The sequence below is a fragment of the Callionymus lyra genome, chromosome 6 (genome assembly GCF_982586985.1).
Source record: "Callionymus lyra chromosome 6, fCalLyr1.hap1.1, whole genome shotgun sequence".
NCBI classification, from domain to species: domain Eukaryota; kingdom Metazoa; phylum Chordata; class Actinopteri; order Syngnathiformes; family Callionymidae; genus Callionymus; species Callionymus lyra.
The window spans coordinates 7,564,497-7,586,661 of record NC_141823.1 but is presented as its reverse complement, the minus strand read 5'-3'; the positions used below and the strand labels follow the sequence as shown (position 1 = coordinate 7,586,661).

The following is a 22,165-nucleotide window of genomic DNA, read 5'->3' as shown; positions in this document are numbered from 1 at the left end:
AAGTAAGTCATTTTTATTTGTATAATGCTTTTCCAGACCAGGGTCACAAAGCGTTTTAACAAACACAACAATACTCAATAAAGTATATACTTTAAAGGTCAAGATAAAACTGATAACACAACAGGAGTTCCAGAAAATCAAGAAAAAGCCTGAACAAATAAAAACGTCTTAAGATGTTTCTTAAAGGAGTCAGTAGATCCATCAAGTGCAAAGAGAGAGGAAGATCGTTCCAAAGCTTAGGAGCAACAGCCTGGAAGGATTTCTCTCGTTGGGTCCTCAACCGTGTGCGTGGAACCATAAGTAGATTCTGATCCACAGACCTCAGAGCCCGAGCTGCAATTGCATTAAACCTTTTTTTTATTTTTTTTTATTGTTGGTTTATATTGTCAATAGTTTCCTTTGTTATTCTACTCTGACAAATATTTATCTTTAAAAAAGGCTTCTGCTTCTTTCTTCTATTTTCAAATGAAATGTTAGAGCATTAAAGCAGGTTAAACAGGTAAAAGACAAACCGGTTGTGTTGCTTTCGGTTCTGATTATTTGCGTGTGGGATGGGTTAGAACAGGATACATTTCAGGTGTTGACTTGGATGGAACAACTGCTGAAGCCGAGCTCCTAAAGGCTGTTTGAAGATGAGCATATTCCTTGTTTGGGCTCTTTGTGGGACTAGTGCTGTTAATGCAGGTAAATGATAAACTCTGTTTACTTCACGTTGTTTCTTCTCCTGACACCTAAACCACATTCAAATCAGTGGCGGCTGGCCCATAGGGAGTGCTGGGGTGCCGCCCTCCCACTGATTTGACTGTTTCTTCACTTTATTTATCGTTTTATCTTTTATTTATTTTAGTATTTTTGTTTTAAATTAACATAGTTTATTAGTTTAGTAATACTAGTTTTTAAAATATATATATATATATATATTTTTTTTACCCAACTAAAATATTTTTCACCAGCCGCCACTGATTCAAATATTATTCTACTCACTTTGTCCAAAGTCTTGTTACAATATCTAATCATTATATTTCAAGTCATTGTAGGATTTAATTTGGAAACTATACAAGCTCTGTTAGCAAAACAAGAACACAATTTCTTCCGTAAACATCACTCTACGGAGAAAGCTTTACTGAAGGTGTCCAGTGACACCATGATGTCGGCTGACTCGGGTAAATTCACTGTTCTGGTTCTTTTGGATCTGTCCTCAGCCTTTGACACAGTTGATCACCAGATCCTGCTGAGAAGACTGAGGGATGAAGTGGGACTGTCTGGGTCTGTGTTAGAATGGTTCTCATCTTACCTTTCTGGGCGCAGTTTATTGTATCTGCCAATCAAATGAGGTCTGATGTGTGGAGTCCCTCAAGGTTCTGTTCTGGGTCCTTTATTGTTTTTGCTGTACTTGATTCCCCTCTATAAAATCATTCAGAGATTTCCTGATGTTTCTTATCAGATTTCTGCTGATGACATCCAGCTCTCAGCTCTTTTGATCCAACTGAGCCCCAGAGGCTGAAAGTCAATTGTTTGCTAGAAATCAAACAATGAGTGAAAACACTCTACAGCTAAATGTGGACAAAACTGAAAATCTGGTGATTTCTCCTGATGATAAGGTTCCAGGGTTGAGTCAGTACTTGGGTGACTTAGGTCAGTCTGTCACCTGAGCCTGAGAAACCTGGGTGTTGTATTTGATAAAGACATGTCTCTTGTTCAACACTGCAGAAAACTGACCAGAAACTGTTTCCTTCAACTGAGAAAAATCTCTAGACTTAGGAAAATGTTGTCGGAACATGATCTGGAGCTTGTAATCCATGCTTTTGTGTCTTCTTGTCTGGACTATTGTAACAATTTATTTGTCAAGTCTTAACAAGAAGGATCTGTCTCGCCTGCAGTTGATTCAGAACTCTGCAGCCGGAATTCTAACCTGCTCTAGTAGAAGAACTCACATTTCTCCGATCCTTAAAACTCTTCACTGGCTTCCAGTTCCTTTCAGGATCAACTTTAAAATTCTGGTTCTTACTTTCAGATCTATTCCTGGTCAGGCTCCTCCTTACATCACTGATCTGATCCAGCCTTACACCCCAGCTCGGGCTCTGAGTTCTGTGGATCAGAATCTACTGATGGTTCCTGAACACATCAGGACCAGAGGAGAGAAATCCTTCCAGACTGTTGCTCCTAAGCTTTGGAACAATCTTCCTCTCTCTTTGCGCTTGATGGATCTACTGACTCCTTTAAGAAACATCTTAAGACGTTTTTATTTGTTCAGGCTTTTCCTTGATTTTCTGGAACTCCTTTTGTGTTATCAGTTTTATCTTGACCTTTAAAGTATATACTTTATTGAATATTGTTTTGATTGTTTAAGCGCTTTGTGACCCTGGTCTAGAAAAGCGCTATATAAATAAAAATTACTTAGTTACTTACTCACAATTTGAAATACAGACTGCTTCTTGGATCGTCCCGACTTTCAAATGAAAAAAAACCCCATAAATACAGGCGTGACATGTATATACATGATGAACATGATGTATATAAGAGTATAATTAAAATATATTTAATTTGGAATGAAACAAGGAGCATAATAAAAATTATTATCCATCATTAACTTAAAGTGATTAGATAACGGCGCTACAAATAAGTCTTACTTAGTTACTATTAATGTGTTGATTTTTACATGTAATATACTGTATATGCTAAGAGGGAAAATGTACTGGGAAAAAAACATAAATACAGGCGTGACATTTATGAGGTCACAGTCTTGCGCAACCTTTTTTTAAAAGTGCAATTTAAGAACAATTCTGATATAGATATACATTTATGATTAACTGATCAGAAGTTTTTACCTAAAGCTGTGCCTTTATGCCGGTTTATTGTTTATTTATACAAGTATATAAGATGAGGAAAATATATTATTAAAAGAATAAATAAAGTCATGTTCTTATAATTAAAATACTGCAATTGTTGCTTTTTTCATATTTAATGGTAATACTCTATTATTATTAATTGTGACCAGAAGTAGAATTATGTCATAAGAAATCTCATTACTCTACTTGATTACAAGTTTTTAAAGTATCTGTCCTTAAACGAATTGGTTTTATCATTTTTATTTCAACATGCTCTACTGGTTCTATGCTTTTATTTACAAAAAAAGAAAAACCCAGTAAATTGTTACTAAATGAAACTAAAACCAAATGTTGTTTATTGACTGTTTTTTTGTAGAGGTTTGTGAAAAAAAAAGAAAGATCCAAGTCCATCATGTTGTCATTCTTGTGATTAAGAAATTAAAACCTGACATGAAAATGATAGTTTTACCCATTTATTTGCAACCGTTAAAACATTGTCTATTGACATGGTGACATCAACACGTGTTAATGTTTCAACGTCAGAGAAAATAGTGAGACTGTTTTATTTGTTAAGATTTAAAATTCACTTTCTTCTTCTTCTCTGCAGCGATTCACTCACTCACCTATCGTTCACTTGCATCATCTGGAGATTCAACTTTACAAGAGTTTGTGGAGGTTGGCTTGGTGGACGGTGTTGAGTTCAGTCGCTGTGACAGCAGTGGATTAGAACTCAAACAGGACTGGATGACTGGAGTCACAGATGATGATCCAGAATATTTAAAGAGAAACAATTATTATTGTAAGATGAACATTAAAAACAGCAAGAAGGACATTGAAGTTGCTAACAAAAGATTCAACCAGACTGGAGGTACACACAAAAACACACAAACACACACACCACACACTTGCACGTGTATTCACAAACACACAGACACACACACACACAAACACACACACACACACCACACACTTGCACGTGTATTCACAAACACACAGACACACACACACACAAACACACACACACACACACACCACACACTTGCACGTGTATTCACAAGCACACACATACAAACACGCACGCACACGATCACATACACATACACACCTACACTATTAACACTCTCTCTCTCTCAGGTGTTCACATTATGCAGAGGAGGTCTGGCTGTGAGTGGGATGATGAGACGGGAGAGGTCAAAGGTTATGAAGACTATGTTCACGATGGAGAAGACTTTTTATCATTCAACCTGAAGACTCTCACATGGATCGCTGCAAAACCACAGGCTGTCATCACTAAACACAAGTTGGACGATAATTCAGGTCTTAATAAACGAAAACAAGATTATCTGGCCAGGTATTGTTCTGTCTGGTTGAAGAAACATCTGAACTACGGGAAGAACCTCCTGCTGAGAACAGGTAGAGTCACATGACCTAACGGGTTGTTACTGTTCAATTTCCTGACAGTCAAACATCTGTCCATGTTTGAGTGAACTGTCCATGGTGTCTCTGCGATCCCTCCCAGGATAGCTGGGACAAAAGTAGGAATGTTTGTTGTTTTTACATTGTGTTAATTTCTCAATGTTGACATGTCTGTGTGTGAGTACTTTCTCTGTCTTCCTTCGTCTCTCATGACGCAATCCTGAAAGACAAAGACTATGAGGTTCTGATCTCAACAGTAGAGAAGCTGGACAGAGGAGTCACAGCCTACATCAAAAAGTGGCTCACGATGCCTAACAACAACAGACCTCTACGGAGACGGTGTCCTCAAACTGCCCCTCACCAGTCTCACGGAGGAGTTCATGTGCGTGAAAACACAACTACAGACACTGAACGAGTCCAAAGACTGTGTGATGAGGGAGAATGCATCAACCTTGGCCACTGGGCGAAAGTGGAAACCAGCAAGAGGAGTGGAAGAGACAACATCCGCTCTCAGTGGGGAATGTTCAGCGAGGAAGAGGAGGTCTTGGGCTGGCAACTAGCCGCCCAGTCTGGAAGAAGGCCTCTGCTCCGGAACGGGCCAAGGCAGTCTCCATTGGCAAACAGGGGCAGTGGACACGGTGGGAGAATGTTGAAAGGAGGAGACTGAGCTGAAGGGATGTGTGGGCCATGGAAGCAAAGAATCTAAGCCTTGTCATCAACCAATTCCTTACCACTGCCGACATCTAACCCTCACGAACAATGAACTTTGTCCATGAAGGGACTACACCTGCCAGGAGCAATCCTACAACATCAGAGAAAGACCAGCTGTGCCCAGCACGAGACTGGAAACTCCTGGCGGACATGGGCAGGAAACTGGTTTTCCCTCCAGAGGTAGCCACCACCACTCTTGAGACCTGAAGAAGGTAAACATCGTTGAGCTAACCATACCCTATGAGGACTCCATGGACGAGGCCTATGAGCGAAAACATCTGCGCTATACAGAGCTGGCCGCTGAAGCACGACGTCGCAGCTGGAATACAGAAGTCCGCCCAGTGGAGGTTGGATGCAGGGGTTTGTTGCAACATCCACCGCCAAGCTGCTAGGGGACCTGGGAATCTGGGGGAAACAGGGGACCTGGGAAACTCTATAATACACAAACTTAAATGATAATTATAAAAGTCATAAATTCATATAATCACTCACAACTTAACACTCTCTTTTAATAAATGTTTTCAAACTGATACAAAATATATTTTTCATCAACAATGTGTGTTTCTCTTCTCCAGAGCCTCCATCAGTGTCTCTCCTCCAGAAGACTTTGTTCTCTCCGATCGTCTGCCACGCTACAGGGTTCTACCCTAGAGCAGCCAGGTTGTTCTGGACCAAAGATGGAGAAGAGATTCAGGAAGGTGTTGAAATTGGAGAAATTCTTCCCAACCATGACACAACCTTCCAGATGAGTGCCGAGTTGAAGCTGTCAGACCCGTCTGGAGACTTGGAGAAGTACAACTGTGTGTTCCATCTCGCCGGTGTTGAAGAAGATTTGATCTTCAAACTGGAAAGAGAGAACATTTTACCTCACAGTAAGATTGAACACTTTGATTACTTTCATGACATCAGTCGTGACCAGCCTTGGTTTAGATTTAAAAGTTGATTTGAGGATCAAACATGAAACTGATTTGAATGGAGGTAGATTTGTTTCTCTTTTAAAGTATTGTTCGATTAAAAAAAGGTTGCTATTATTAAAAAAATTGCTTCAATCAAAAGAAAGTTGCAGTTAGAATAAGGTTGTTTTGACTCATTGTGTAAATGTCAACACACACAAATGTCCTGTAATACAAAACACAAAAAAGATTGAAAATTAAATAAAACACTTTCATTATATATTTTTGGTTGAATAATAAAAAAAAACAACCTATATCCATATGTTTCTAGTTGACCTTGTTCTTCCTAAACCATGAACTGTGTCAGGATCAGTTAAGGTCTAATTAATAAGGAGGTCCTTATTATTTAAGTGTTGATGAGCATCAAATTAGTTAATAGTTAAGTCAAAAACCCAACACACATAAATGCACAGACTAATACAATGCAAACATACACATAAATACACACACATGATCACAAATATGAACTCTCATACAATAGGGTTTGAACATAGTCAGCTAAAATTGTCATTGGAAAATAAATATTGGCTGAGAGAAAATAATTGGAATTTTAAAGTTAAAATAATATTGAAAAAATGATATTGTAAACAATATTAGAAAATTGACATAGATACATGAGCAGCCAAACCACATAAAACCTAGTGAATATATTTAAGCAACCGCCTTTCGTTTTTACATCCAACATATTTTTCTAGCCAATATTGTTTTTCATAATGTTTCAATGCTCCACTCCCAAATATGCAGACATGATGTTTTTCCCTTTTTATAAACAATGAATTAGTATGAAAACATATTCAAACCAGGAATCGCAAACATTAACAGTTTTATCACAAACATAATACAATTTATGGAAATTCATAAACTGTCAGAAAATGTCCATATATTGTACATCTTAAATACTGTATAAATGAACTTCTGCACTTCATGAGGCACAGCAACCCCTTAAACTGTAGTCATTTCCCAAAACAAGATTTACAAACACTAAACTCTGGATGAAGAGTTTTCAAACTAGAAGTTTCTGCTGAGTCGTCAGAACATCAGTGGACGTTGTACTCGTCTGATGTTGAATTAAAGACTCAGTGACGTGTTCCACTGATGTAAGACTGATGTAAGACTTTTGTTCTGATGATGAGCTGGTGTCTAATGGTTCTCATGATGTTTGACCAGAACCGACCTCCAACAATTGCAATGCCTCAGCGGTTGTTGTTCCCTTCATTGTTGCTGTTGCTGTTTTTATCGGAGTCCTTTGGTTCTACAAGAAGAACAACAACAGGTGAGAAAACAGGAATAGACTTAAGTTCAGTTTGGACAAATAATCCAGAAGTTGACAAAGATCAAGAGACACAATGTTAAACAACATTGATGACCTGACAAGTTTATGGAAGTATTTAAGTAACATCAGAATATAGAATGGTTGAATTTAACATTTCAAATATTGTGCCGTTGAATTCGTTTTTTGAATAATTGAATTCAAAAATTCAAAAATTGAAAGGTTGAATTTGTTTTTATTTAATAAGTGAATTCAAATATAAGTGAAGTCAAGATCCGGTGTTAATGTTAAATATTGAATTTAAAAGGCTACGAATTAAAAAATATTGAATTTAGAAAAAAAAATAAAAATAATTGAATTTAACATATCTAACCAAATGTGTGGAAAATTACGTAATTCATTTTGAAAATATTTAAATATTTGAATTTAAGTATTCAATAAAAAAATGCGCCCTTCTTATTTAATTTAAAAAAAAGAAGTTTTTTTAAGGAATTCAACGTAACAGCATTTGAAATGTTAAATTAAAATATTATGATGGCGCGGATATACGTCAACACAACTTAAAAACAGATATCAGTATAATTCAATTTCTACGAAGGTCAGTTAACTTTCTAATAGTTAAAGTTTTTTTCTTTTCCAGAAAACAGTCAACAGCTGCTTCCTCTCTCCGGCAACTTCCCACTGAGGCAGTTCTGGAGCCACTGAAGACCCTGCTCCCAAATGCCCATGCCAACACACATGTGGTGCCCTGGGAACCCCACCCAAGCATACTCGACTCTTTCAACAGGGGAGATGTGTTCCGGACTAAAGCCTAATTTTCTAGATGGCGCGAATGCACCTTATGAGTGGAAGTGATACTGATGTGTGTGAAGACGACGAAGAAGATTACAATCACTCCTGCCCGTGAATATGCTGTGGTGTTAAGTAAGGAAGTAGGTTAAGTAAGTGAGTTAAGTAGGGGCGTCATAGCTCAGATGGTAGAGTGGTTGCCTGCAGTCCAAAAGGTTGCAGGTTCAATCCCAGCTCCAGACAAGCTTGTGTCGTTGTGTCCCTGAGCAAGACACTTCACCCTGATTGCTCCTGATGGTGAACTTGGCGCAAGTGTGCAGCCTACTCCCATCAGTATGTGTGAATGGTTGAATTTCCCCTCGCGGGACTAATAAGGGATTCTAAAAAAAAAAAAAAAAAAAAAAAAAGAAGTAAGTAATTTATATTTATATAGCGCTTTTCCAGACCAAGGTCACAAAGCGCTTAAACAATCAAAACAATAAAGTATATACTTTAAAGGTCAAGATAATACTGAGAACAACACAAGAGTTCCAGAAAATCAAGGAAAAGCCTGAACAAATAGAAACGTCTTAAGATGTTTCTTTAAGGAGTCAGTAGATCCATCAAGCGCAAAGAGAGAGGAAGATTGTTCAAAAGCTTAGGGACTATGTTTTCTATGGCGCATCATGCAGTAGCGGTTTTAGGTACGGGTGAAAGGGGCAGCCGCCCGGGGCGGCATTTTTTCATGACATACGGGGGGCGGCACAAGCGCTTGATAACAAAAATTAAAATGCGCCTCTGCAGCACGGTTTTGTATGAGGCGATCTGGCGCCCCCTGCAGCAGCTGCTCGCTGACAAGGTCCTGGGTGTTCACCTCAACAACCGCCTGGACTGGGTGGATAACACTGCTGCTCTTTATAAAAAGGGGCGGAGTAGAATCTACCTGCTCCGGAGGTTGAGGTCGTTTGGTGTTCGGGGGCCACTCCTGAAGTCATTCTATGACTCAGTAGTGGCCTCTGCCATCTTCAACGGTGTGGTCTGCTGGGGGAGCAGCATGACAGCAAAGGATAGGGCTAAACTGGACAGCCTTATTAAGAAGGCCGGTTACGTCCTAGGGCGCCCCCTGGATCCTGTGGAGGAAGTGACTGGAGGGAGGATGCGGAGCAAGCTGGGCTCCATGAGGAGGAACTTGTCTCACCCTCTCCAGCACACACTGAGGGCATTGAGGAGCTCCATCAGTGATAGGATGCTCCATCCCCGGTGTGTGAGGGAGAGGTACCGCAGGTCTTTCCTCCCTGCTGCCATCAGACTCCACAACAAGAACACACCAAGATAACTATTTAACTGCACCTCTTGTTATTTATGTAAATATGATTGTGTATATATTATATAGCGCAGAGTTATCTTTTATTCTATTTCTCGTTTTTATTTCTGTGTGTTTTTATTTCTCTTGCTGCTGTTAAACCGAATTTCCCCTCGCGGGACTAATAAAGGTTTTCTGATTCTGATTCTGATTCTGATTCTGTGAGTGAGAGAAGAAAGGAGGGGGCGCGGGGGACACTTCACCTCTGGGTCTCTCCAAATGATCGGACGGGTGGGGGTGGCATGGTGGGATAATATAAAATCAGTCACACGATGAATTTGTTCCATATAACGCACGTTTCATTCATAGTATTATATATACATGTTTATAATTCCTGCACGTTTTCTTTTTTATAATTTGGTCGAAAATAAGTAAAAAAACGATTAAGTTGTCACCAAGGTGAAATGGTTTGGTCTTGATTTCTGAACATGAGTGACAGCGTTGGGGGATGGGGTCTCTGATAATTGTTGAGTGCCAAATAAACAGAGAGAGATGGACAGAAAAAGGTCAAAGCCATCAGGCGCACAATTTAGGAAAAAAAGAAAAGAAGAAGAGGAGAAACGAGCCAAAGATAAAGGTATGCTATGTTTTCTCTATCAAGGTAATGAATGAAGGGCTAATTAATGTTAAAGGTTATATTTGTTTGTTAGCCTTCTTGTTATGATGCTGGCTATGCTTATATACCAGTAATTGAAATCTGTAGATGCCCAATATGCACAAATAGCTAATTTGGAAATTCCGCCTAGAAATGACTCTACTTAAATCTCAATAGTTTTGATGTGCTTACTTTATTAGTATCAATATTGAAACATGTAATGTTTAGATGTTGTTGCATGGCAGGGCAGAGGGATTGGGCTAGCCTTGTATAATTACAAAGGGATATTCACTCTGAAAATGCAAAGTTTTGTTAAGAGTAAGGAAATTTGTTTATTTTTGATGTCTTTATTTACTCATAGCCAACAGCATATTCGCTGATGCTAATTTTTTAAGAGTTACATATTGTAGTCTACAGTCTTTTAATGTCAGTTTCAATTGCAATTTCAGGGGCACTATTAAAATACTTTGGAGCATCCTCAGCTGATGGTCAGGATGAGACACCCACCTCCCCTGAAGACCTGCCATCTACCCCATCTGCCTCTTCTGCAATGGTCTTCACCTGTCAGGGTGGGCTACCATCAGCATCATCAGTTCCAAAAAATTCAGATATTGACGATGAAGACATTGTTGCTCCAACTTCTACCCAGCATGAGCCTTCAGGTGAGTTTTTGCATGTTTGTGTGTGTGTGTTTGTATAGAGGGAGTAGGCCTCGGCTACAAGACAACTGGGCAACTGCAATTTAATGTCACTTTAATATTTCTGATCATTTCTGAGTAGGCCTATGTGTTATGTTCTACTGCCATTTACTTTGAATTATGTGTTGATAGTATCCTTCTATCAATTTGTTGATAGAAATGCCTGGAGTTGGATCCCCACTCAGCCCCACTGAGGATGAGCCTCTGTCAACAGACCCTGCTAACTGGCCCTCACCACTGACCGATAGGATTCGGACTCAGCTGGTTCGAAGAGGACCAAGTCAGGTGCCACAGGACTTTGTTTTCCCAGAAATGAGAGTGATGGAAGGAGTTGCCATCACCAATATTTTAAGAAAAAAAATTAGTAAGTGGTAGTGGCGTCATAAGCCCTGGGCGTCCGGGGCTTTAGCCCCGGATGTTTTAGGAATAGCCCCGGATCAATTTCGGATTTTTTTTTTTTGTTAAAAAATTATAGCCCCGCGATAACATTCGCTGATTATAAAGCAAACGTTTTTCCAAAGCAGTCATGTATGTTTTAGAAAATTTAGATGAATTGCTCCAGTTTCTCCCCTGGCCATAGAACGGGCAGCATATCCACATTGCGTTGGCATAGCAACCATCTCTAAGTGAGGAAAGCTGTGAAAGTTGTATGCTAATTTTCGGTGAAATACCATACTGTATCTGATGCTATAACAAACCAAGCCAGGTAAGGCAAGATAAGCTAGGACTGATGCTCTCTTTTTTAGCAACTGATTAAGTAAGAGACAAAAAAGCAGAGAGACATGACAACCACCGTTGTGTGGTTTAGTTACATGAAAAGCTAGTCTACTACATGTTACTGCTAGCCTAGATTTTAAGCAACAAAAAAAGGAAAACAGAGACAAAACAAAGACAAGCAGGAATTCATTGAGTGTGAGGGTGATGAAAGGCTGTGTGTGTGTGTGTGTGTGTGTGTGTGTGTGGGGGTGTGTGGGGGTGTGTGTGTGTGTGTGTGTGTGTGTGTGAACAGGGCTTGTAGGTCCCGCTAGCTTCAATGCTAACTTACAATGCATTCTCAATGTACAATGCTGCCGCGATTAGCATCGCCGAATTTAAGCTACAATTAAACATTGAGAAAATTAACAAACATACTTGCTATGCCACAAAAGTAATTTAGATCCTTTAAACATAAATACTCGGGGACTGAGACTCTCTCAGGACAAGAAAGATGAGAATTAACTGACATGCTGTGCTCTCTTGCTGATATAATAATCATTGCTGTTTAGTTCAGAAATGCCATTTTGACGAGACAAATCACTTTGATAAGATATCTTTATTGTTCACTCTGGTATGTTCAGAGTAAAGAGAGAGAGGGAGAAGGAGAGCTCGATGATGATGAAAGGGCAGGACGAGCAAGTGAGGTGGAGGTGAGTGAGAAAAAGAGAATTTGATTGTAAAGTCTGAACAATGACATAACAACACTATAGTAAGTAGTGTATCTTGTGTATATTTCAGATAATACAATCAAGCAGCGAGAGTGAGTTTGAGGCAGAAACAGAAACACACACAGAGAAAGGACAGGCAGTTGAAGATGACAGAGAGGGAGTGGAGGACTCTGGACCTTGCCCAAATCAGGAAAAGACAGGAATGACAGATTTAGGAAACACAGAAACAGGTCCTAAACAAGTTAAAGATATCCAGTTCCCCTTTAGACAGTTTGGACTTCAAAAGAGGTGTTTCCAGAAGGGCTGGTACGACGCTTTTAACTGGCTATATATATAATAATAAATAAATGATATTCAGTAAGCCAAAATTCAGCGTTCTGCTTTTGTTGTAGATTGTTCAGCAATCAGCTAGGTAGGCAGAACAAAGATGGTCTGGCCTGCACAGGCTACACAAACTGGAAGAGGGCTCTAGATTCCTTTAGGTACCATGAAAAAACTTCACTGCACAAGGCCTCAATGGTGGCATGGACAAGCTTTAAAGCCACCAAGGTCCATGGGGACATAACTGAGCAGCTACAAACTGCAAGTGTATTGGAGATAACTGACAGAAGGCAGTATCTCCAACGCATTTTGTCAGTAACTTCCTTTCTGGCCAAACAGGGCCTTGCTTTTCGTGGCCACAACGAAAAGGAGGACAGCCCCAACCAAGGGAACTTCCTTGAATGCATGAACATGCTATCTATCTTACTATCTTACTGATCGACCACAGTATTTCAGGCTAAAACATCAAGTCAGACACTATGGTGTGCAGTACAGGAGCACCTCAGGGGACAGTACTGGCCCCTCTCCTCTTCACCATCTACACTTCAGACTTCTGCTACAACTCAGAGCTGAGTCTCGTCCAGAAGTATGCTGACAACACTGCCATTGTTGGATGCATCAGGGACAACAGCGAAGACGAGTACAGGAGTCTGATACGTGACTTTGTGGACTGGAGTGACAGGAACCACTTGCAGCTGAACACTTCAAAAACTAAGGAGCTGGTCTTGGATTTCGGGAGGTCCAGGACAAAGCCACGTCCAGTGTCCATCAGAGGCGATGAGGTGGAGATAGTGGACAACTATAAGTACCTCTGTTTGTGGATGGACAGTAAACTGGACTGGTCCTGCAACACAGACCATGTATATGACTTCCGCTTCCGGTGAGCCTTTGATCGGCTGCTTGAAACGTAAGCTCCTGCAATAATTGCCAAAAACAGTCGTTTTAACGACTATTTGTCCGGATATTATGCTCATATCACTAAAGATATGTCTCAAGCATCTCGGATCTATGATCGTGATGCTCTTTTCAACATCAGAGAGTCGATGGAAGATTATAACCGCGACCGTTACCAACGTCCGGTGAATATGTTTCCGGCTCCGCTTCTCATCAACTCGGACTCTGTGGAATATCGTTTGATCTCTCGAGTACCGGGCGATTTCCACAAGGGATCGAGTCGGGCTGGAGTACAGGTCAGGATGAGACACGCAGTCGCGATCGCTCGGAACAACTCTGATGTCATCGAACGTCATCGATGTTTGATCGACATCCCTCTCACTGTGTGTGACGATACATCAGCGCTGCCGTCTGTCCAGACCTCAACGAAAGGTGGTAAGATTTTTTCATTTCCTCTCTTTAATTCGACTTTTACAACCGAGTTGAACTTCAGTGACAGCTGGTACCCACGTGACCGCTGTTCGCTTCAAAAGATCCCGCTCTGCGCGCCTGTCAGTGACGCGGCGTCATCAGTGACGTCATCGGTGCTGAATGTAGGACTTCTTAATGTTCGCTCCATTACTAATAAATCCTTTATTCTTAATGATCTTTTCACAAGAGTTAATTTGGATTTATTATGTCTTTCTGAGACTTGGCAGAGAGAGGAAGAGTTTATTCATCTGAACGAACTCTGTCCAGTAGGGAGCGCTGTCCTGGGGAAGCCTCGCCTCTCTGGTCGTGGAGGAGGTCTTGCTACTGTTTTTAGGGAGAGTTGTTCTTGCAAAGTGATTCAGACACAGGAATTCACTTCTTTTGAGTCTCAGATGATCTTGGTTGGTTCTACAAGACCTTTCTATTGTGTGTCAATCTACCGCCCGCCTGGTCCTGCGGCGGTGTTCTTGAAAGACTTTAGTGACTTCTTATCTTCCATTATTCAGATGGAATCTGTTCTTATTCTTGGAGACTTTAATCTTCATGTTGATGACGTCACATCGTGTTCTGCTAAAGAACTTTTAACTTTAACTGAAGCCTTTAATTTTGAGCAACATGTTTCTGAACCCACTCATCAAAAAGGCCACATTTTAGACTTAGTTTTTACTCTTGGCCTGAACATTTCTAATGTATCTGTACATGATGTCCATCTGAGTGATCATTCTCTTGTCTTGTTCAACCTGGACTTCATCCCTGAACCTAAGCCTTTGAAAGTTAAGTCTCAGAGGCGTGTCATCTCAGCCGATACTGCAGACAGTTTTTCTGCTATGTTTGACCGTCTTTCCTTTGATGACTGTCCAGATGTGGACAGTTTGATTCACTGTTACACTGATCATTGTGTTGAAATACTGGATCAAGTGGCACCTGTTAAATCGAACTTGAAAATTCATAAAAAACGGTGCCCTTGGACAAATGAAGATCTCCTGAGTCTGAAGAGACTTTGTCGAAAGACTGAGCGTCTCTGGAAGTCTACTAAACTTGAGGTGCACAGACTTCACCTCAGGGATCTGTTGACTTCTTACAATGAGATGGTAGAAACTGCTAGATCTGATTACATCAGAAAACTGGTAGCAGCAAATAGGAAAAACCCCAAAGTTTTGTTTGACACGATTAATTCTCTCGTGTCTCCTGCTCCTCAAATCACGCCGGTCTTCTGTGAAGCTGACAGCAATGCATTGTTGAGATTTTTCATTGACAAAATTAAATTGATCAAAGAGAAAATCTCTCCCCCTTTGTTGGGAACCCCTACTGTCTCTGAGCCCATCTCCTCCTCTTGGTCATCCTTCACTGCTGTATCTTTGGGTGATATTTCGGCACTAGTGAACAAGATGAAACCCTCCTCTTGCTAAGATGACGTCCTTCCTTGTAGGCTTTTTATCAAAGTATTTGATGTAATTGGCCCCTGGGTTACAAATATGGTGAACCTCTCCCTTTCCACAGGGGTTTTTCCCAATGCATTTAAACATGCCATTGTGGAGCCTCTGCTCAAAAAACCAGGCTTAGACCCAACTGACCTCAGTAATTTCAGGCCTATTTCTAAGCTCCCTTTCTTGTCCAAGATCTTGGAGAAGGTGGTGTCCGAGCAGCTGTCTTTGTTCCTGGATCAGAGCGACATCCATGAGAAGTTTCAGTCTGGCTTCCGTAAACATCACTCTACGGAGACAGCTTTATTGAAAGTGTCCAGTGACATCATGATGTCGGCTGACTCTGGTAAATTCACTGTTCTGGTTCTCTTGGATCTGTCGTCAGCCTTTGACACAGTTGATCACCAGATCCTGCTGAGAAGACTAAGGGATGAAGTGGGACTGTCTGGGTCTGTGTTAGAATGGTTCTCATCTTACCTTTCTGGGCGCAGTTTTAGTGTATCTGCCAATCAAATGAGGTCTGAATCGGCAGATCTGTTGTGTGGAGTCCCTCAAGGTTCTGTTCTGGGTCCTTTATTGTTTTTGCTGTACTTGATTCCCCTTGGTAAAATCATTCAGAGATTTCCAGATGTTTCTTATCACATTTTTGCTGATGACATCCAGCTCTACTGCTCTTTTGACCCAACTGAGCCCCAAAGGCTGAACAGCTTAGTCAATTGTTTGCTAGAAATCAAACAATGGCTGAGTGAAAACACTTTACAGCTTAATGTGGACAAAACTGAAACTCTGGTGATTGCTCCTGATGATAAGATTCCAGGGTTGAGTCAGTACTTGGGTGACTTAGGTCAGTCTGTCAAACTGAGCCTGAGAAACCTGGGTGTTGTATTTGATAAAGACATGTCTCTTGTTCAACACTGCAGAAAACTGACCAAAAACTGTTTCCTTCAACTGAGAAAAATCTCTAAACTTAGGAAAATGTTGTCACAACATGATCTGGAGCTTGTAATCCATGCGTTTGTTTCTTCTCGTCTGGACTATTGTAACAGTTTGTTTTCATGTCTTAACAAGAAGGAGCTGTCTCGTCTGCAGTTGATTCAGAACTCTGCAGCGAGAATTCTGACCCGCTCAAGTAGGAGAACTCACATTTCTCCGATCCTTAAAACTCTTCACTGGCTTCCAGTTTCTTTCAGGATCAACTTTAAAATTCTGGTTCTTACTTTCAGAGCTATTCATGGTCAGGCTCCTCCTTACATCACTGATCTGATCCAGCCTTACACCCCAGCTCGGTCTCTGAGGTCTGTGGATCAGAATCTACTGATGGTTCCACGCACACGGCTCAGGACCAGAGGAGAGAAATCTTTTCAGGCTGTTGCTCCTAAGCTTTGGAACAATCTTCCTCTCTCTTTGCGCTTGATGGAGTCTACTGACTCCTTTAAGAAACATCTTAAGACGTTTCTATTTGTTCAGGCTTTTCCTTGAATTTCTCGAACTTGTTGTTCTCGGTGTTGTCTTGATCTTTGAAGTATGTACTGTTTTGAGTATTGTTTTGATTGTTAAAGCGCTTTGTGACCCTGGTCTCGAAAAGCGCTATATAAATAAATATTACTTACTTACTTACTTATATAAGAAGGTTCAGAGTAGACTGTACTTTCTGAGGAGGCTTCGATCATTTAACATCTGCAAGAAGCTCCTCTGCATGTTCTACCAGTCTGGTGGCCAGTGTCCTGTTCTATGCTGTGGTGTGTTGGGGTGGAAATGTGTCCAAGAGGAGTGTCAACAGGTTGGACAGGTTGATCAGGAGGGCTGGTTCTGTGGTTGGAATGAAGCTGGACTCACTGGTGACAGTTGCTGAGAGGAGATCATTGAACAAACTACTGTCCATCATGGATGATGACAGTCATCCTCTGAACACTGTCATCAGTGAGCAGAGAAGCAGAATGAGTGCACGAATGCTCCTACCCAGGTGCAAAACAAATAGACTCAGGGACTCATTCATCCCTCGGGCTATTCAATTGTACAATTCTGAGTTTGGGGGCAGGAGTGGAGTGAAAGTATCTGGATGTTCTGTTCCATGTTAGTCTTTGTATCTTTGTCTTTGTTGTTTTTCTTTCCTTGACCTATGTCCTTTGTCTTTGTCTTTAGACTTAGATTGTGTCATCTTGTTCTTCCTCTTTATGTTCTTCTTATTTTATTTTTTATGTATTATTTTTTATTGTTTATGAAAAATTGCTGGCTATTGGTAAAAAACAATTTCCCAAAGGAGACCTCCTGAGGGATCAATAAAGTTTTACCTTACCTTACCTTACCTTACATGCTGAAGAAATTCGACCCTTTCCTGCAGAGATACGAAACTGCAGCCAATACAACATACCTCTCACCTTCTTCCCAAATTGAATTGATAAAATGCTGCTCCACCGAGGTCACAGCCCAGATAATTCAAGAAGTGCAAGAATCAACCATGTATGCAGTAATGGCAGACGAGGCTAAGGATGGGCAAACAGAACAACTCTCTGTGTGTGTGCGTTATGTTGCACCAGAGGGTAACATCAAGGAGCGATTTCTGAGCTTGAACAAACTGGATGGCTATGGTGCCGAAGCAATTACAAACGCGGTGGAGCAGGTTCTCGTGTCAAACAATATTGCTAACCTGAAAGTTGTGGCACAAACTTATGACGGTGCGGCGGTTATGAGTGGATCAATTCGAGGGGTTCAAGCCCGTTTCAGGGAAAAACACCCAGAGGCTGTCTATGTGCATTGTTATGCACATGAACTGAACCTTGTCCTTTGCCACACCTGCAAGGCGATTCCTGAAGCAAGAGATTTTTTTGATCTGCTGGAGAACCTCTACGCATTTTTTAGTGTGTCTATAATCAACCACGATCAGTTTGCTGCTGTTCAGAGAGAGCTCAACATCGTGCAGGAAGAGCTTGTGCAAATATCAACAACCCGATGGTCATGCCAGTTGAACTCAGTCAAGGCCCTGCTGAAGAATTTTCCTGCAGTAGTAAAAACGCTTCAGATAATCAACACGCCAACAGCGATAGGTCTGCATTCCAAGTTATGCAAACTGTCCCTGGTCTACATGTTGGCTATGTTCAAACAGTTGCTGGGCATCACTGAGGGGTTCCACAAGATTCTTCAAAAAGAAACTGTCGACTTGGCCCATGCAATTCAATACAAAAGTGCTGTAAATGAGACCTTGGTCAGCCAGCGAACATCACAGGTGGCTGAAGATATCTATTCCATGGCAAAGAATATTTGCCAAGAGAACAACATCGAGGAGCCCTCTCTCGGTCCCAGAAGGAAACAGAAGAGGATGGAAGACTATGTTGTGGAGGTGTCATGTGGGTCCAGCTCAGACCTGCTTGAAGAATCATCAGAGCATCTCAAGCAAAGGCTCTTCTACCCCTGCAACGATCGAATGACCAGTGAGCTGGAGAATCGTTTTTCCAGTGTTGGGAGCGATGTCATGATTGGCATCCAAGCATGTCACCCTGCCTCCAACACCTTTCTGTGCATGCAGTCCCTCGACAAACTAGCCTCGCATTACAACATCCAGCTAGCCTCAGAAGAGGTCATGGTGGCGAAAAGCTTTTTAAGCAGGAAGGGGCCAGAAGCCATCCCGGACATTCTGAGTGTGTTTAAGCTTCTAGATCCCATGATGTTCCCATCATTGAAGGCGGTCTTGCAGGTGGCCCTTACCATCCCAGTCAGTAGCTGCAGCTGTGAGAGGTCATTCAGTGCTCTTCGCCGGCTACACACTTGGCTCCGGCGCACCATAGGCCAGGAAAGACTCAATGATCTGGCAGTGATGTCAATTGAGAGAGAGTTGGTGGGAGGCATCAATGATGACACAGTGATCGACCGATTCGCCAAACTTAAATCAAGGCGCCACACCCTGCTGCTTCCTCACCAGAGAAAATAGAACATATTGCACTGTTGCTTTTCCAAAGCCTCAGCAAACAAGTAGGTTTCATATTTGCAAAAACAGCAAGAAACACAAAACTGTCAAAGGTCATGAGGTTGTTACTTTAAAATTATTGTACAGTGGTCAAGTGATATCTTAATGGCTTTTTGTCCAGTACCATGAGTGTTTGTTAGTTAAGTGTTCACAGTGGAGCAAGTGTTGTTTTTCCGGTTTGTGATCAGCAGTATGAGATGTATAAAAAGATTGATTGCATGTAAAGTTGTGCTGCATCTAGAGGGAGCTGGTTCCTAATGTTCCTATAATTCCTTAAATTGAATTTGACCCTATTACACACCTGCTTCACATGTTTCTTGAAGGAGAGCTGTGAGTCCACAGTTATTCCTAAATATTTAAAATGTGAAGCAGTCTGGATCTTTTCTCCATTAACAATGATATCAGGCTGATTTCCATTTGTTCTATTTTAAAAGTACATGCATTTTGTTTTACTGATGTTGAGTGGGCTAAGCCCCCGATGTCTCATGATCCTAACAACGCCCCTGGTAAGTGGGGAAAAGATGGCAAGAACTTGGTTGATTTATTCAATGGGTAACAACAGCCTCTTTTGCTTCTGCTGCAAATTGCTTTCCCAGAAGAAAATTAATTTAACAAGTTCAGGAATGGCCAATTGGAAACATGCAGGCACTTACTCAAGATGGCGCCGCACGAGCAGCAGCTGGTTACAACAGCTCCCTCTTTCTTCTTACTTTTTATTACACTTTTTCCATTTTTTTGGCGTCTTTTTAATTTTTTCTTTAGAGTGGTTGGATCTTGTTGCCGTTGTGCACAAAACGAGACCACTTTTACAACTTTTGCATACGGTTTTCTGCTATTTTCGTCACTTTTGGGAACTCCGTCAGCAGACACGCTCAGCGGGTCTATTGTTTACACAAGGGATCAGCTGTTGGGGTTGCGCAACACCGCTCTCTCTCTCAGCACGGAATGGACGATTCCCGTGGAAATCAAGAGAAAAAGACGCGGATGCAGAGCAGGTCGGATGAAACAAGAGAAGAAACGTAGGTTCCGTCCCTTTATTCCATCGATCATCATGGGAAATGTACGTTCGATCGTGAATAAAACGGATGAGCTTGCTGCGCTGACCCGGCATCAGAGAGATTTCCGGGAGAGCAGCCTTCTATGTTTCACGGAGACCTGGCTGACGGAGAAGACCCCGGACTCTGTTGTTTCCCTGGAGGGGTTCAAGATGGTTCGTGCGGACCGGGACATGGATGGATAGAGGAGAGGAGGAGGAGTGGCGGTGTTTATTAATGAGAGATGGAGCGATCCCGCGCATGTCTCCATTAAAGAACAAGTGTGCACTAAGGACATAGAGTTTGTTGCGGTGGGCATCCGCCCGTATTACATCCCGAGGGAGTTCTCACATGTGATTGTGTTCACTGTTTACATTCCTCCCTCTGCGGACGCAGCCGCAGCGAGCGAAAGGCTGAGTGCCTCAGTGTCTGACCTGCAGCTCAAACACCCGAACTCTCTCCTGCTCATTAACGGAGATTTCAACCATGCCTCACTCTCCTCCATTCTTCCCACCTTCACACAATACGTGAAGTGCAACACCCGGGAGGAAAAGACTCTGGACCTTTTGTATGCAAATGTAAAAGGTGCCTACACCTCCACCGCCCTGCCCCCCCTCGGCCGCTCTGATCACAACCTGATACGTCTGCGACCTGAATACACTCCCATGGTGAGGAGACAGCCTGCACAGAAAAGAACTGTTAAGATGTGGAATGATGAAGCCAAGGAGAGTTTGAGAGACTGCTTTGAGTCTACAGACTGGAGCGTGTTCTCTCATGGTGATGACATCGACACCTTCAATGACCATTCCACGGATTACATAAAGTTCTGTGAGGACAACGTCACGCCGACCCGCAAGGTGCGGTGCTTTGCCAACACCAAGCCATGGGTGACCCCTCAACTTCAAGTTCTGCTGAACAAGAAGAAGAGGGTGTTTGCTTCAGGGAGCAGAGAGGAGCTTAAAGAGGTCCAGCGAGAGCTCAAGAAGGCGATCAGGATGGCCAAGGAGGAATACAAGAGGAAACTGGAGGAGCAACTGGCGCAGGGCAACACAAGGGATGTGTGGAAAGGCCTGAAGAACATCTCAGGTCATGGCCAGAGTGGAGCCAGAGCCACAGCAGGGGGAGACCAAAGATGGGCCACTGAACTTAACCAGTATTTCAACCGGTTTGATCAGGGCCCCCCTCCCCCCTCCATCTCTGCCCCCCACTCTTCACAAAGCTGTTTTTCCCCTGCTTCAGCCCCCTCCCCCCAACTGTTACCTCCAAGCCACCTTTCTCCCCCCCAACACGCCCTACTTCAGCTGCCCAACCCCCCACAGCCACCTCTCTCTGTTGCATCGGAACAGGTGAGGAGAGAATTAAGGCGACTGAAGATCAGGAAAGCTGCTGGACCAGATGGACTCAGCCCCAGACTGCTCAGGGACTGTGCTGATCAACTTTGTGAGTTGGTCACACACATCTTCAACCTGAGCCTCAAACTGGAGAAGGTCCCGGTCCAGTGGAAGACCTCCTGTGTGGTTCCGGTTCCCAAGGCGGTGCACGCGAAGGAACCAAGCCACTTCAGACCCGTCGCCCTGACCTCCCATCTGATGAAGACCTTGGAGAGGCTGGTACTCCGCGAGCTACGCACGACGGTGAGCTCTGCGTTGGATCCGCTGCAGTTCGCCTACAGGCCAAAGATGGGGGTGGATGACGCCGTCATCTACCTGCAGCACCGGGCACTGACTCATCTGGAAGCCGCCGGTAGCACTGTGAGAGTCATGTTTTTTGACTTCTCAAGTGCTTTCAACACCATCCAGCCGGCGCTGCTAAGGAAGAAGATGGAGGACGCAGGAGTTGGGACACAGCTGGCAGCATGGACGATGGACTACCTCACCAACAGGCCGCAGTATGTGAGGCTGCAGGACTGTGGACTGAGGTGACCATCTGCAGCACCGGGGTGCCTCAAGGGACAGTGCTGTCACCTTTCCTTTTTTCCCTCTACACGGCGGACTTTACCTATGACTCCAGCAGCTGTCACCTCCAGAAGTTTTC

At 42.4% G+C, this 22,165-nt stretch overlaps 2 protein-coding genes across 2 annotated transcripts; both read left to right on the top strand.

Moving 5' to 3' along the window:
• The first annotated feature begins 536 nt into the window (after positions 1-536).
• On the top strand, positions 537-9,454 carry LOC148076297 (H-2 class I histocompatibility antigen, alpha chain-like). The gene is made up of 6 exons (XM_087793361.1): positions 537-684; positions 3,436-3,696; positions 3,963-4,241; positions 5,531-5,827; positions 7,076-7,181; positions 7,819-9,454. The coding sequence occupies exons 1-6, from the start codon at positions 633-635 to the stop codon at positions 7,991-7,993; spliced, it is 1,170 nt and encodes a 389-aa protein (XP_087649487.1). The 5' UTR covers positions 537-632; the 3' UTR covers positions 7,994-9,454.
• Positions 9,455-17,606: 8,152 nt separating this feature from the next.
• Positions 17,607-19,061, top strand: LOC148076296 (zinc finger MYM-type protein 1). Its single transcript, XM_087793148.1, has one exon. The coding sequence runs from the start codon at positions 17,607-17,609 to the stop codon at positions 19,059-19,061; it is 1,455 nt and encodes a 484-aa protein (XP_087649274.1).
• Positions 19,062-22,165: the final 3,104 nt, after the last annotated feature.